Source organism: Oryzias latipes, chromosome 24, assembly GCF_053564925.1.
Source record: "Oryzias latipes strain Hd-rR chromosome 24, Olatipes_Hd-rR_3.1".
NCBI lineage: Eukaryota > Metazoa > Chordata > Actinopteri > Beloniformes > Adrianichthyidae > Oryzias > Oryzias latipes.
This window is the reverse complement of record NC_136260.1, coordinates 17,762,473-17,778,492: the sequence shown is the minus strand read 5'-3', so window position 1 is coordinate 17,778,492 and position 16,020 is coordinate 17,762,473. Positions and strand designations below refer to the sequence as shown.

General features: G+C 38.0%; 2 protein-coding genes across 3 annotated transcripts; both read right to left on the bottom strand.

Moving 5' to 3' along the window:
* Positions 1-5: 5 nt before the first annotated feature.
* On the bottom strand, positions 6-12,516 carry smek1 (SMEK homolog 1, suppressor of mek1 (Dictyostelium)). Of its 2 annotated transcripts, none has more exons than XM_004083465.5 (16): positions 12,359-12,516; positions 11,429-11,638; positions 11,050-11,105; positions 10,850-10,948; positions 10,113-10,730; positions 9,364-9,441; positions 9,134-9,250; positions 8,216-8,332; positions 7,997-8,128; positions 7,652-7,754; positions 7,408-7,566; positions 7,113-7,282; positions 6,483-6,625; positions 2,694-2,884; positions 1,885-2,096; positions 6-1,177 (listed from the first exon to the last, which is right to left on the bottom strand). In XM_004083465.5, the coding sequence occupies exons 2-16, from the start codon at positions 11,568-11,570 to the stop codon at positions 1,046-1,048; spliced, it is 2,469 nt and encodes an 822-aa protein (XP_004083513.1). In that variant the 5' UTR covers positions 11,571-11,638; positions 12,359-12,516; the 3' UTR covers positions 6-1,045. The 2 variants fall into 2 exon arrangements, with proteins under 2 accessions (XP_004083513.1, XP_078798570.1); XM_078942444.1 differs by having other exon boundaries at positions 12,292-12,454.
* A 970-nt stretch (positions 12,517-13,486) lies between these two features.
* erh (ERH mRNA splicing and mitosis factor) lies at positions 13,487-15,836 on the bottom strand. The gene is made up of 4 exons (XM_004083466.5): positions 15,677-15,836; positions 15,174-15,261; positions 14,165-14,285; positions 13,487-14,085 (listed from the first exon to the last, which is right to left on the bottom strand). Exons 1-4 carry the CDS (start codon positions 15,677-15,679, stop codon positions 13,983-13,985), a joined length of 315 nt encoding a protein of 104 aa, XP_004083514.1. The 5' UTR covers positions 15,680-15,836; the 3' UTR covers positions 13,487-13,982.
* Between the last annotated feature and the right edge of the window lie 184 nt (positions 15,837-16,020).

Genomic DNA, 16,020 nt, shown 5'->3' with positions numbered 1-16,020 from the left:
AGGTGTGGTAGGACATTTTACAGCAAAGATAAATTTTAATGGTCCCAAATTTTCTGAACAACTAAGTGTACACTCGTGTAAAAGGAAAGAAAAAAAAAAGATATGACAAAATTCATCACATCTAGAATTCCACTCAATCTTTAATCAAGACGGGATTACAAATTCTCCAAAAAATCTGCAGTTTCAAAGGGCAAAAAGGGTAAAACTATCTCACCTACTGAGGTCTTTAAAAACCTGTTCATGTGTGACTGAAAACGTCCTGAACATTTAAAGGCAGGTCTTTTGTTACATTAAAAAAAAAGGAAGAAAATAAAAACAGGTGACAGATTGAGACATACAAAAAACAAAAACAAAAAAAGAATAAGCTGCTGGCTTTTCTTTTTTTTTTTTTTACTCCTCAGAGAATGACCGCCGAGGATGGACGACACATTAAAACAACGAGGACGACTGCCATCTGGTCCTATTTACTAACTTAAAAGTAAAGCAACAGATATAGAGGGGGAGAACAAGCGCACGGATAAAAAGAAGTGGAAAGGAACAGAGAGAAAGTAGATTGGAGGTGGAGATGGTGGTGCGCGCCTTGTGGTTCTGGGTCTGAATTGGCCGACCCATTTGGGCCGAAGTGATGTCCTTCCCTGAGTGGAGGGGCGGGGGGAGGGGGCAGTGGATTATGGTCCGAGCACGTCCGCTCTATGGGTTTTGTACAAGTGTGTACATGTGTATTAGCATGTGTAGTCCGTTTCTCCAGTCGTTTTTGAAATACCCCGACGAGTCCACTGAGATCTTCTGGGAAACCTTTCCTCCCTCTAAGCGGTCAATGGTTTGCTCCACCTCACAGACGGCATTTCCACTCCTGCTCTTCTGATTGGCACTTGTATGAATAATGCGAGTCTGAGGAGGCTTCGTATCCGATAAGAGTCCTCTCCTCTTTGGGGCCGCCCGCCGACCATGACGGGTGACATTTATTCATTCAATTTGTTTACAAGTTTGATCATTCCTGTAAAATATTCCGTCTGGGCTGGCGACAAACTGGACCGCTGAACCTTTACGAGCTCAGTTTGGACTTCTTTGTGGGTGGCACCGTGTCTTCTTTATTCTCCCCGTCCTCCTCCTCCTCTTCTTCCTCCTCCTCCTCCTCATCGTCGACAGGATAGTCCACCAGTCCAACTAAACCTTGCTGATAGACAAAAAAGATATTAAACTATAATTTTATAACAATTTCACAAACAGTTTGATAACATAAACACAAATTACAGAAATATTCCATAGAAAAAAATGCCTTTGTCTCAGAAAATGTGCAAAAATGTATAAATATTCTTCCTTTTTTTACAGTTTTCCCTGGTTTTTGCTTTGATATTTAGCCTATAAGTGATAAATCAGAACAACCCAATACAACATCGACTGTGATGACGACTTTAAACCAAAAAAAGAAAAAACAGCCGAGAAAACTAGCAAAAAAGGTGTGAAGTATTCTAGCTCGCAGTTCTTGTGAAAATATAAAACAGAAAAGATTTTTGGAACAGTCAAAACAGTTTTTCAAATTGACTGGAAAACCAAAGAGATGCAAAAATGACTGAACCGTACAGTTAATCCGTGCGTTAAAAAAATGTTTTATTATTTTTAAGTTATGTTTTATAAGCATTGAAGTCGAGGTGTTTCGAAGTATAAGTGTTAATGTTAACATTACAAACATTCTGTTTAAATGCTTTTCTACAGTATACGCAGTGTTAGTTGAATTTCTCTGAGTGTTTTGGTTTATTTTGCCAAAAATAGCAAAATTGAAAAATTTTATTTGTGAAGTAAAACATTTTTTGTCTTTGGAAAAATATACGTATTAAACGAGGAACGAATTGAAAAAGAAGTAAATTGTATAATTGCACTGACCTTTGTGGTTACAGTCGTGGTCGGGGGTGAACCCCGTGACCCTGAGCCTGGAGATCCCGGTGATCCTGGAGATCCAGGGTTCAACGAGGCAGAGGAAGGAGGGCTGGATATGTTGGTTTTAGTGGATCCAGAGAAGGAAAGCTTGAAGCTTGGACTCTGTCTTCCTGTCAAAGTTGATTTTCCCAAAATATCCTTGTCTTCCGTGTCTTTCACTGGTGTCAGAAGAAGTAAACAAAAAAATTGTAGTCACCCAATAATCGACCCTTTTATCAAGACACTGCAGTTCACCAAGAACACTGAAGAAGTTTTTTTTTAACCAAGACCTGGAGCATATTTAAGTAAAGTAGTTGTAAAAGTTACACAAAAACAATAGTATGTAAAAACAAAATTAACATATGACTTACGTTTAAACAAAACAAATGACTACATTAACAATACACAGATGTATTTATTATAGAAATCCTACACAAATATTACCCGACTAAGAAAAACATGTCTTGATATCACTAGGTCAGAGAAATAAAAATGCTAAAGAGCCGATTTATGAGTTATAAACATTTCTTAAGTGTTTAACATTCTATATATGAGGGAAACAAGTTGCTTTTGCATCAAACATGTCTCTAATCGTGGACATTTATAGTAATAAAATGGACATTGGTAAAAGTCCTGTTATTTTTTTTAACTCTAACAGCTTCAGGAAACAGGAGCAAAAGAAATTTTTAAAAACCAATTTGCAAAATTCTGCAAAAGTCACTGATTTTCTTAACTGCATCTTCACCCTTCTAATGCTGAAATGTTTATATACTAACATTTCTTTCTCTCCATGAACTTGCTTATTGGTTCCATGAGGTCTTCCTCGCTTTTCATCTTGTCAGAAGGTGGAACCACTGCCTCGCCGTCCTCTAGGTCATCCTCATCTGTGTTGAACCACATCTCCTCTTCATCCTCTAGTGTTCGTGCATCACGCCGAAAGCGATGGTTGCGCAGGATAGAACGCATGCTGCAGAGGACGACAACGAGGAAACCACTTTTAGTCTTCACAAAAATATCAACTTTTGCTACAATGAAATGTATAAAGAGATTAGGACGTCTATAAATCCACAAATGTTTGGTGATTTTAGTGATGTTATAGATAAGGCATGCAAGTGTTGAAATCATGATGAAGAGCTTGGAAACCTGAGATGCTTCTTTCGATAATAACAAAAATAAATCATAGACTACAGTTTAATTTTACACTTATTTACATAATTATATATGTAAAATCATATTTTTAAAAGGACTATTCTTAACCCTTGTGCTATCCTAGGCACTTTAACATTTGGAGTTGGGTCATCTAGATCGGTGTTTTTCTACCTTTCTTGAGCCACGGCACACTTTAACCTTGACAAAAATCCCACAGCACACCACCGTCCAAAAAAAAAAAAAAAAAAAGAAAGAAACTCATAGTCTGTATTGATCTACAGCCCCTCTGCAATCTCACATGCATTTTTGTGATAATTGTGGCAGAAAAAGCTGGAAGCTGCAGCTGTTTTTCTAGAAGATGTAATAAAAGTTAAGTTAGAAGATTTAAAAACTTTTTGATGTCTGTTTGCTGTGGTTTCAAGACGTTTAACAAGGACGACTCATTGTGCGCTGAGCCGCTGTCACTTTAACCCAATGCATCATGGGAGATGTAGTGAAAACAGCCGCTGAACGAAAAAAGACTCGCGTCTCTGAGCTTCATTGTTTTGTTCACTTGTTCCACGGTCTGATACCGGATTCTGTGGAAAGCTACATCGCTAAAGACGAGCTTTAGCTGGTACTTTTGTTGGAATTGAGAGACTTACGAGCAGATCAGAACAAGGAAGTGAAGACTTTAACCACTTCTGATGGGTCAGACTGATGACGTATGATTAAGCCTCCAAGAATGATTGGTGGAGACAGTTTCCGAAAACAGAGCTGAAGCTGCAGCTAAATCACGGTACCGTCATTCTTATCAAAATGTCTTTAATTTAATCAAATAAACACAAAGAAAAAAGTGTTTTATGATCTTTTATATTCCTAACTACTCAGTGTTTTATCAGGGCCTGTTTGGATGAACTAAGAGCTGATATCCTGGAGATTGTGAAATGTTTTTAGATCAGTTAATGAGGGCAATATCCCAAGGCACTGGTTGAAAAACATTGATCTAGACCAGGGGTCGGGAACCTATGGCTCGCGAGCCATATATGGCTCTTTTGATGGTCACATGTGGCTCGCAGACAAATCTTTAATTATACTTTTTTTTTTTTTCATTAGACCAGTCCTTCTCGGGCGCAATGCGATGCCAGAGGCGCGCAGTAGTAGCGGTGCTTGGAGAAAAAAATCTGTGCCAGCGCTATCAGTTACTATTATCTATTATTTCACAGAGTTTGTACCAGCCTGAAACCTGTGAATTGCCGTGCCTAAAACTGCGCGCTCCCGTCTCTGAGAAAGAGCGCGCAGATGCGAGGACGGGATGTGTGAGGGAGAAAGCAGAGGGTGGGGCTGAGGTGTTGTGGGGACAGGCAGCAGGTGAATCGCGCAGGGATTGTAAAAACCTAAAACCCGCTGCCCGTCACTCACTGCAGCGTGTAAGTGTGTGTTTGGCTCCGTATCTGCATGTGAGCAGTCTGTCTCACATCTACAGAACATTCATACCTACGATGACGTTTAAAGTCTCAACGCCTGCATGAAGCAGAAACTCACCACGTATCAACCAGACTAGACCATCAGCAAAACTACCACGAGAAATACTCATCATTTATTAGCAACAGCATAACAATGTTATTAAAAAGAATCCTCAGACTTATTGTACTTTAAAAATGTTGAAATTAAATCAAATGCACACATTCACTTGTATATTTAGTTTTAAACAAATTGTCGCGGACTGAGTTGGATGGCTGTTGGGCCGCGTTAAAAGTTCTGGAGTTCATGGAACGCATCGATCAAGCAGTGATCTGATTGGCCCTCAGTTCTGTCGCTCAGCCTGTTGTTTGGTAGTTTGGACCAATGGGGTTCAGCTGTGGGCCGATTAAGGGGAATGGGAGGGGCTGGAGCGGGAGCAGGGGAATATAAAGTTGGGAGAAGCTCTCTCGTCTCGGCGGGAGAGATTCAGGAGCTGCTGAATTAATTGTAGGGCGTTTGTTACGGTCTGCAGTAATCAGAATAAAGAACTTTAAAAGAGGTTAAGTCTCCGTGCCTCAGTGTGGGAAAAGGACACTACATAATGGTATGGCTCTTTCGAAATTACATTTCAAAATATGTGGCGTTTTTGGCTCTCTTGGCCAAAAAGGTTCCCGACCCCTGATCTAGACCCACTAGACAGTGCACTGAACCTTTTTTCTTCAATGATTTGTGATCTTCACTGGTGTCCATGGATTACATGAAATCTTTCCACCTTTATCCACTTTTGTCATGGTAGGTAGAACATGTCAATGTAAGGGTGGGGTCATCTAAGATAGCACAAGGGTTAAGTCTTTTATAGTAAACAATATCCATGTATATGAAATAAACTTTGGCACACAATAGAACACATTTTTAGAGAAAGTGTGTGTGTTCACCTGGGGCGATAGATCTACGTCACAATGTGAGGACCCACTCGTTTACGTGGATTGGGTGAATTGCGTAAACGGATCAAAATACCACTTTGGGGTTTCTTTTCGTGAGGAATGAATATTAGAATACAATTTAAAGCTTAAACAAAATACTTAGCATAATATAGCCCCTTTAAGTTCAAATCTTCCTAAAAGGGAGTTATTTACAAGAAAAACAAACAAATAACATTCTGCTAGTTTCAAAGTCACAGCAATCTAAATTATTTTAATACAATCTTCTCTTTCGGCTTTTCCCATCAGGGGTCGCCACAGCGAATCATCCTTTTCCATCTCACTATCATGAACATCTTCTACCCTAACATTAGCCAACTTCATGTCCTCTGTTAAGACATCCATATATCTCCTCTTTGGCCGTCCTCTTGCCCTCCTGCCAGGCAGCTCCATCTCCAACATCCTTCTACCAATATATCCACTATCCCTCCTCTGAACATGTCCAAACCATCTCAGTCTGGCTTCTCTGACTTTGTCGCTAACACAGGCAACATGAGCCGTCCCTCTGATGTACTCGTTCCTTATCCTGTCTAACCTGGTCACTCCTAAGGAGAACCTCAACATCTTCATCTCCGCTACCTCCATCTCAGCCTCTTGTCTCTGTCTCACTGCTACCGTCTCTAACCCATAGAGCAGAGCTGGTCTCACCACTGTCTTGTACACCTTTCCTTTGAGTCTTGCTGACACTCTTCTGTCACACAACACTCCTGACACTTTCCTCCACTCGCTCCAACCTCCCTGCACTCGCCTCATCACCTCTTTTCCACACTCCCCATCACACTGAACTGTTGATCCCAAGTACTTAAACTCCTGCACCTTCTTCACCTCAGCCCCCTGTAACCTAACGCTTCTACTTTGATCCCTCTCGTTCAGACACATGTATTCTGTCTTACCACACCTGACCTTGTATTTTAACACAATACATGTATTAAAACACACATTTTGCTTTTAGCTATGTCATGCAACATTAGGACCGGGTCTTTGCCCTCTCACCTGTCCAGCTTGGGGTTGTCTTGCCGCTCTCGCTGCTGCTCATACCGGAGCTTAAGGCCTTTGAAGGTCTGGACGTAGTCCACATCTTCCAAAGCCTTCCAGTAGTTTTCAACTATATGAGCTGTTAGAGATTTCACATCCTCCTTGAAGGAAAAAGCAGATAAAGAACAAGTGCAGCTTGATGAGAAAGAAGCATTGAAAAAGATTGGTTTGGGACACAAACTAAACTAAAAAGAAAATGGGTGTAACGAAAAGTTTAAGAATATTTTAAAGTTTAGGCTTTGTTTTTGCTTTTTTAGAGACCAATGGGAAAAGTTACTTTTACCTGGAACAACAAAACAAAAATGTTGCTGATGTCTCAGCATTACACATTTGACTTTAAGAAAACATTTAACAGATCAAGTCATCGGTGCTCTGCAGAAACAAACAAATGAAAAACTATAAAAAATTGTTTTTCCAACCATAACAAAAGGAAGAAGTTTTTCTTAGAGTCCGTTTTGAGAGATATCTTAGTATCGTTTTCTAGTCTATAACATCTACAATTACTAAAAACTTTTCTGTAACTTTTTTTTTTAATTTGTATTTGAAGCATTTGAGTTTCAGAAAGTGAAAACAACGGGGAACACTCACTACGCGGACATATTCAAACATCTCAATGATGGCAGAGTTCATCAGATTGTAGCGGGAGCCGTTTTTGAGGAAAGCTTTGACGACAGGCTCAAAGAGAAAGTTTCTCATGATGTATCGATTGTAGAATTCATCCTTCAGACCAATGATCCTTCGCATGAAGCGTAGGGCACCTGTGAATACAGAAATAGGTCCTTTTGTAACCTATTTTATGTCAACATTAACAAGGAATTGAAAGTGTGGAGTGATTTGAAAATGAACACATCTTGAAAGTAGAATTTGAAGACGTAAAACTTACAAAGTGCCAGGAAGGCATGCTGAGAGGCAGTGAGCACTAGTACCCTCCTGAGAATATCTTTGTTGATGATGTAGTTCTTTATGTGATACGTGTGATGCTCAACACAAAATGTTAACAGCTCCAAAATCAATGCCAATAACTGCGATGTTTGAAAATCATCTACAAAGGGAAGAAGAAAAAAAAAGAACATTTCATAAAGCGTTTAACAAAGTATGATAACCAAAGACATCTTGAACTTTAATACCTTTGCTGGGTTTTTCTTCTGTGGTGTTGGCTAGTAGTGGAGCGGAGAGGACATGCATACAATGTTTGTAGAAAAAGCTCAAGAACTCTGTCTTTTCTGTTTTCTGCAAAGAAAAAGAAAGCAACATTTTTTTTGAATTAGTTGCACACCTTCTAAAAATACACAGAACATAATGTTCCCACCCTTAGCAGTTTACTTGGGAAGGTACAGATCTCTGGCCCAACCTGTTAAACTGGGGGCCCTGATATTGTTTCTTCCCAGGCAGAGAAACTTGATCAGCAGGAAAATCAAACTGCTATCGGGAAATTCTGTCACAAGTGATTAGAAGTACAAGAGCAAACTCACGTTAGCAGTTGCCAGCATGTTCTCTGGATCCAGCAGAGTCCGTAGCAACCCCATAAGCTGAACTGCACCACCAAGTTCTGGGTCTGAGTCACAGATCATGTGCTCTATGATCAAGTTGATTAATAGAATGTCCTGAAAACAAAATAAATGTGTTTGTATCAACCTAAGAAACAATTAGGGCCACCTTTCATTTAAGCCTGTCATTTGCTGTATACTCACATCATCATTCTGCTGAGATTCCTGCATGACAAACTCTCTTACCATGGAGGGGTTGTACTCCACCAGATACGAGAAGATATCTGTGGCTGCCCCGCGCACTTGAACATCATCCATTCCCTATTCAGCATAAAAGAATGTCAGCCATTAAAACTTATTTTTTAATCTACCAAAAAAAACAAAAAAACATTCCAACTTTAGTAACAGTTAAGGAGGGGGGCAATATTTAATTACATTTTATAAATTTACCATAAGGCAAAGTCAATAAAATATTGTTTTGTTGTATAATTATTAGAAAACCTTAACTATGTTCATGAAAGTCAAAGTAAAGGAACCCTAACCCTAAGTAAATTCATCTAAAATTTGAACTATTATAAAGGTTACAATTTGCAGCAGATATCCATTTTCTATGAGAAAAATAGTCCTGCCAATTCTAGTATGAGAAATAATTTACTCCTCATTTGGAACAATATGGCCAAAATCTAATTTTAAAGTTTTACGCCAAAACAAAACAAGCATATTCATAGCAAAGTAAAAGTGACAAATTTAAGAGAAGGAACAATGTAGAAATCAGGAGTCCTGCACACTGGTTAATAAAAATAGCCTCCATTGAAAGGAAAAAAAATCTCTATTGTGTTTACCAGTTTGGTTATTAATTTCTGTTTTATGTTACAAAGAGAAAACCAATGTTTGCTTAGTTTTATTTTGGTATAAAATGTACCAACATATCGATGAGGAAAAATCTGATCATAAAACATGGTCTATATGATAACATCCTGTACAAAAACCACAGGCTGGAGACCGACAAGTTCTACAATTCTAAAGCAACACAGCAGAAATATCTATAATATCAACAAAAGGAGCCAATTTCTTTGTATCTCTGACTCATAATTTGTCCTAATCCCAACGCCAATCACTCACCAGTATGACCTCCAGTGCAGGTAAAATGCCCATGTTTGACAATGTCTTAAAGAAGGCGTCTCTGTTTTGAGGTTGTAACGTTTGTGAAAATGCGCAGAACTCCTTTAGGAAGCTTACCTGATAAGACAAAGAAATTCGATGAAACAAGGTAAAAAAAAAATTATATATCAACTAATGTGGAGAAGATTAACACTTTAAATAAATGATATCAGTATATTGTAAAATAATACCAGTTCATGTCTTTTGTCGTCATCTGTGGACTCATCTGTTAGCTGTGCAAAGAGGTCCGTCAGGAATTTTTCATCGTCCTGACACCAAACAAGAAACAAATAAAGAATGAAATATCCAGTAAACCAGTAGAAAATTGAAGCACAACAGAAATGAATTTTCTAATGCTAATGTGCTGCATTTCATGTTTACAGTAACAGAAGAATAAAATTATGCAACATAATTAACCAAAAACAATAACATAATTCAAATATTTCTTTTTAGGTTCAATCTATGAAGGATATGCATGTTCATAATAATAAAAAAGAAAAAAATTGTATAATAATCTCTAACACTCTGAATGAAAAACTCTGATCATATTTGCATAAAGAGTTTTTAGAATATAAAAAGGGAAGAAATATACAGCACTGGTTGATTACACACAGCACAGTGTACCAAAAGTGTTTGAGTTTCACTTTTCCTCCTGGACAGCACAACGGATTTACACAACACTTCTCCATCTCCATGGGGACAGCAATACATAAACACTGCTGAGCTGACAGTACAAAACACAAAGGTCACATGACCATAAACGACTGTCAAAAGAGCCTCACCCATTTCCATTTTAAGTGTGACGGGGAAAAAATATAAATATACTACTTCCACATGAGGTTTGTTCATTTAAAAACATCCATTCATCCCCCAACTAGTATTTTTTTTTCAAACATGCATTTACATTCACAACCTTAAGGGGAAAAAAAGGGGGTCTCACCTGTAGCATGCCCACAATCTCCACCTTATTGAAGAAGATGAAGGAGTGCAGGGTGGACAGCATATTTTCCTCAAAAACAGAGGGAGTAGGCAGCACCATATCCTGAATATACTGCACTCGATATGTCTGGTGTATTTTCTGACGCAGTTCAGGATCAGAAATTGGAATCACCTCCTTAAAACGAGCCGTCTTAGTCAGGAACTCCCGATGCCGCCGTGGCTGCAGCAGTGAGGGGTCAAACTCTAAACAGCCAATGACGTCCATGATGCACTCGTCAGAGAACATAACTTCGAAGAGAGCAGTGCGATTCAGCAGGAAGATGCCTTTAATTATTTCATATAGGTGGTGCAGTCCCTCTCTGTTGTCCAAATCCTCACATATACGAAAAAGTTCCAGAAGCTTGCGAATATACCCTTCATTCTCCACGGCCAGTGCAAGTTTCTCACGTCGTAGCGGCGACGGGAGAGAGGAGGCCACCAGCTCAGCCAGGTCCTCCAAACGATTTAGTTCACAAGGTGGCAACTCCAGACCCGGTGATGACATGTCATCAAAGCGCTCCTCCTCAGACTCGTCCACCACATCTTGAGTAATGTCCACTGATGGATCCTTTCCCTGCACCTAAACAGTCACAAAATATAGGTGAAGAGAGCTGAACACAATGACATCACACACATTTGAGGAGCAAACACACAACTACAGAGACACAAACACCCCAGGAAAAAAGAATTTTCCCTTACTTGGCATATTTTCTCCCAAATTTCATCACATCCCGCCTTTTCCTGGAAACTGAGTGCTAAGTCGTAGTTTTCGCCTTCTGACCATACAATCAATGTATCCTGCACGAGACAAAAATATTACTTAGAGTATTAAGAAATTGCGCACAACTGAAAAATAACTTGATTCTGTGCAAATACATTGCAACATTCCATGTGCTGACCTGTTGTTTCTGGTAGGCTGTGTTTGGGTTGATTTTTGACTCCAACAGTAGTGAACCTGTCATGTTAAAACAGAGCATATATCAACTACAAACCAGTGCTAATTACTGTGCATCACAACTAAAACAGCAGGCAAATCAACAATGTGTAAAATTATGTTTTTAATTAAATTGAAAGTACCCTTTTAAGGCCGCTAAGAACAGAGTGTAACGCATGTTTCACAGCTTTACAGGTAAAACGTGCAGTCTCACTTAGGGTTCTATATATCTCACTGGGGATTTAAAAGTTTGCAATATTTGGTTCCTTCTTAAAATAAAAATGTGGGGCTGAAATCAGTAGAACCAAGTAGGCTGTGTTTACATTGTTCTATTCCTCACTCACCGTCGCTCTCAGCTCGCACCAGCAAAGAAGTGCCTTTCAACCGTTCCACATAGGCTGAAGAGACATGCCCAGTCCCACGATCATCCCACTGTCTGTCCTCATTGAGGGTATACACTTTAACTCGTCGACGAGTGTCAGTCATCCTGGCAGGCGATTGTAGCCGATGTCCCACTCCAGGACGTGCTTGGCTCTCACAGGATGGTGCCTCACCTGTAACAGAAAACGTCCCTTAACACCTGCTTACTTCTGTGAAGTTATTACGACTTTTCAGAGAGTTAGAATAATAGATCGTTTCACCTTCACCATATTACACATAGATTAGTTATTCTGTTCTAGTTTGGATCTGAAAGCACCATTAATGAACATTTGAGACGCCCAGGCCAGGGAAAGCATAGTCTATTGTGGCATCAATACCGGTTAACTAACACACTGGCATTTGCTTGTATCATCACAACAGCTGCCGTGAGCCTTTGCTATTTCTTTTTACACACGCAGCAGAAATAGAAGTATACCCTGTACACTCCATTGGCAGAATGTTTGAACAAACCACATCTGAGAACTGGTACAGTTTGTTCGAAGCAGGTAATGCTAGCTTCACACCAAACATGCTAACTAGTCCGCTATCGACTAACACCCCGGGCATTCATTAATGAACACATGCTCAAATGATTTGTATTTAGTCTGTTAATATTTATTTTCTGACACAAAACACCGTTTTAATCTAAACATGGCCGGGGTGTTTTCGTAATAAACAATGTGCGAGCTAACTAGCGTTAGCCGCTAATTTTTTTTTTCCTCCAAGTGTTCCGCCATGTTCTGGCTCGGGGCCGCGTTAAGAACACACTCTCGCTACATATACTTACATAACCCTCAAAAAATATGCAAACGAACAAACAAATGTATCGCAATAACTGCAAAGTTGCGCTTTACATTATATTGCTATTCGCCATTCATTCCAGACGTCTTGCTCGGATAAATGCTAAGTGTCCCCCGTGAGTATTCAGCCATCTTGGGTCCCTTCAGTCAATACACGGGGTTTCCAGCACAGCGAAAACAGGGCAACCGCGACATTTAAAGAGACAGTAACACAAAACGTGTTTTCCTGATAACTGCGACGAAAAAACACTTTGAGAAGATTGATGTTTTAAGTTTCAGCTTTCTACGCAATTTAAGTTAGATTTTGGCACAAATTTTTTTTAGCTAGATTATTTCTTGGTTGTTGCACAACTAATTTGCAAGAGTTGGAAATCCTACAACTATAAGGTACTTTATTTTGTAGAACCTTAAAACTCCACAGTCATTACTTCTAATAAACAATCAATGGCTTTGTAAAATAAAAAAAGATAAAATTAACATATCCAGGAGCAAAATTACAAATGCACGTTTCATACAGACCACTTTTTTGTGCTATGTTGATGTATAAAGTTCTCAGTCATGAATCAGATTATGTTGTGTTTGTTAGCACCATCATTGTTTTAACCATTTAACCTTTTTCCATGGCAACAAAAAAACTACTGGAATAATCAGATAAGTTTTGACATGCATATTAAAAATCTGATATTAAAAAAAACCTTTGTTAGATGCTTCTATTCTTTTGTGAATGTAGACATTTAGATTTCCAAGTGTTGATCTTAAACATATCAATTCATTTTTTTAATTAACGTAGCTTCCGGTCCTTTTTCCCCTAGATGTCAGAGGTTTACCTTGTGTCCTTATAATTATAGTCTATAAGGACAAAGACAATTGGATTTTGTGCAAAGGCAGCTCGTTTTCCACTTACACTGTAACAAACAGATTTTTCCAATGTGTTACACATTCTGATGTTAAAAGAACAGAATTAAGATAAATGGGCTAACATGAAAGGGGGAAAAATCAGAGTACTTAAGTTGTATTAAATCAGATTTCTTAAAAGAAAACACCATTACCAGATAATTTATATCATATTACATAATTATTGAAATTTTCTGGCATTTTAAGATTTCATAAAATTTTTGCTAAACATCTTAATGAGCAGTTTACAAAAATCATCATGTGGTGTGAAAATGTTGAACACTCAAATTGAGAAGTCAGAAAACAGTTTATTTTGTAAAAATCAAAAGCAATATGGAAAAAGTTGCGTGGCAAGTAAAACAAAGGGGTTTACAAAACACCATTTTACAACACTGTTCAGGGTTTAATGGTAATAATGAAAACAAATTCTTCTGTCCTGTATGACATAAATAAAGCAAAAGTGTCCATTCTTCTAAAGTAAATCAGACGCATTTAAGGCCTGTAGAACGTTTACAAAGGAAACTCTTTTTAACCAAATTTTTAGCATTTTCTATGCTTTTATTATTGATGGTTAGTGGTGATCATCAGTCTTATCCTACCAATTTATTAGAATGGGTCTTAGAAAGTCGACAAGGAAGATCCAGTTCAAACTGGGGAACATAGCTTCTTATTTCTACTCTATTTTTCAAACCTACTACTTTCTTTTTCTTTTCTTTTTTTAATATTACAATACAAAAACCCCTCTCCATTTGACTTGTCAGATCCACACACATTAAAGAAACCTTTATTTTGCTGCCTGTTGAGCCTGACGTCGCAGCAGGACATATATCTTCTCTTTAATCCAGTCTTTGTTGTATGGTTGGTATGTCTGCGTGTCAGCTCTGTACCTGCATTAGACAATAAGTCTGTTTTTATGGGAACACAACATCAAACGGGAAATTGGCTTTTATTTAAACTCATACTTACACAAGACAGCTCAGATCTGCCAGGTCATCAATGAAATCAAACAACTGACTAATGTCATACGTAATGGAGGGACTGTTTGGATTCATCCGCTTTAGATGCTCTTCATACATCTTGCAAACTCCTAAAAAGAAGAACGATGAGCTGAGTATGACTGGTAAAGTGCCACAGATATTTTTAAAAAATGTGCATTCGATAAAAACAAGACTGTACAATTAAAAATAAAAAAACTATTCTGGTGAAAGAGGACAGCACAAATGCCTAAGAACTACCTAAAGAAATCTGCATGTAGATCTATTATAAAGCTAAAACAAAACATTTAGATAAGAAACCTTGACAAAAAAGGAGCTAGAGAAAAAACATTTGGCCAAGTATTTGTGCAAAAGGTGAGGTTATGTGTATGCAAACACATATGACACGAATTTCTTGACATAATGACATTAGCTGACCAAATTACATGTACTCTAATGATTTTTAAAGTAATCGAATGGTGTGAAAACATGTGCCACATGGGAATCTTGGAGTTTTGAAGAGTGACTGAGGCCAAACAGGAGTTTTTAGTGTGGCTAAAAATAGAACAAGTGGTTTCGCCCTGTCACTGTAATAGAGCTATGCCCTCAGCAAAATGTATGTAGAAGACAAACGCAGGCGTGCTAAAATGTTGGCATTAATATTATTATTATTATTATTTAAATTAAGAATAAAAAGGGAAAAAGTCTTAAGGTATTCCAAATTACAAAACTTCTTTGTTTAATGAATATTGCCAAAACTCTGGAGGGTTTAAAAAAGTACTCACAATAAAGTTCAGAGGTACAGAAATAATGTAATATGCAAATGTATTTTTCATTAAACTAAATATAAATGATTTGATCTTTTTTTGTTGTTGTTTAAAACTAAAAGATAGATCCACCAAGGCAGGAAACGATCAACTTGTATTTAATAATAATAATAACAATAAAGTTATGCAGTAATGCTAAGTAAATAAGGATAATGATGGACTGATCGACTTCACCTTCCATGCATTCGTTCACTGACTCGTAGTCAGCATATGTGCGGCCCTCTGGTCTCTTTGTGGGCTGGACAAGCAAAATAGTGTGCGACTGCAAAACAAAAATAATTCTTAGAATAATTATGAAAGAATAAGTTTCATTTTCTCCCGAATAAACAATTACCACAAACTGCATTTAAATAGGTCTGTCTTTGCAGAGAAATGTTACAGAATCGCGAGAGACGACTGAGAGTTCCAGTAACTTCTCTAGTAACAAATCTAAAAATATTCTAAATGAATGTTTCAGCGTTCTACAAAAATTCAAACATTTGACAGGCGAAAATTGGTTAAACAGAAGCTCAAATGACCAAAATTAACTGTAATAATGACAAAAACTAAATGTATTTGAAGTAACAAACGCTTCCACGTCGTTAGCCTAGCGACTTGTTTAGCTTAGCTTTGAGAGACAGACTTAAGATAATATTATGCCAATTTTATCTACAAAAAAATAAGAACGTAACCCTTACCATGTTTCTTGACTGCAGCCCCTTTTACTTTAGAGGGATTGCAAAATGAAAAGGGAAATCGTTAATTTCGACAAGTAAACCAGCGTGAAATTTCAGTGTTCGTTGTGGGGGGAGAAATAAAATACACTCACCGGAAACTACGTGAACCTCTTCCGTTTTCCTTCAAAATAAAACTCTTTCTCCATTGAAACGACCTAACATTTTTTTGTTGTTGTTTAAAATAATACTGGTTTTGTATTTGATGTGCAAAATATTGGATGGTTTAAATGTCTAAGTATGTAATGATTTAGGGAACAAAATACAGTCTAAATCCAGAAGATTTTCTTTTGTAAAGTTGCAGTTTG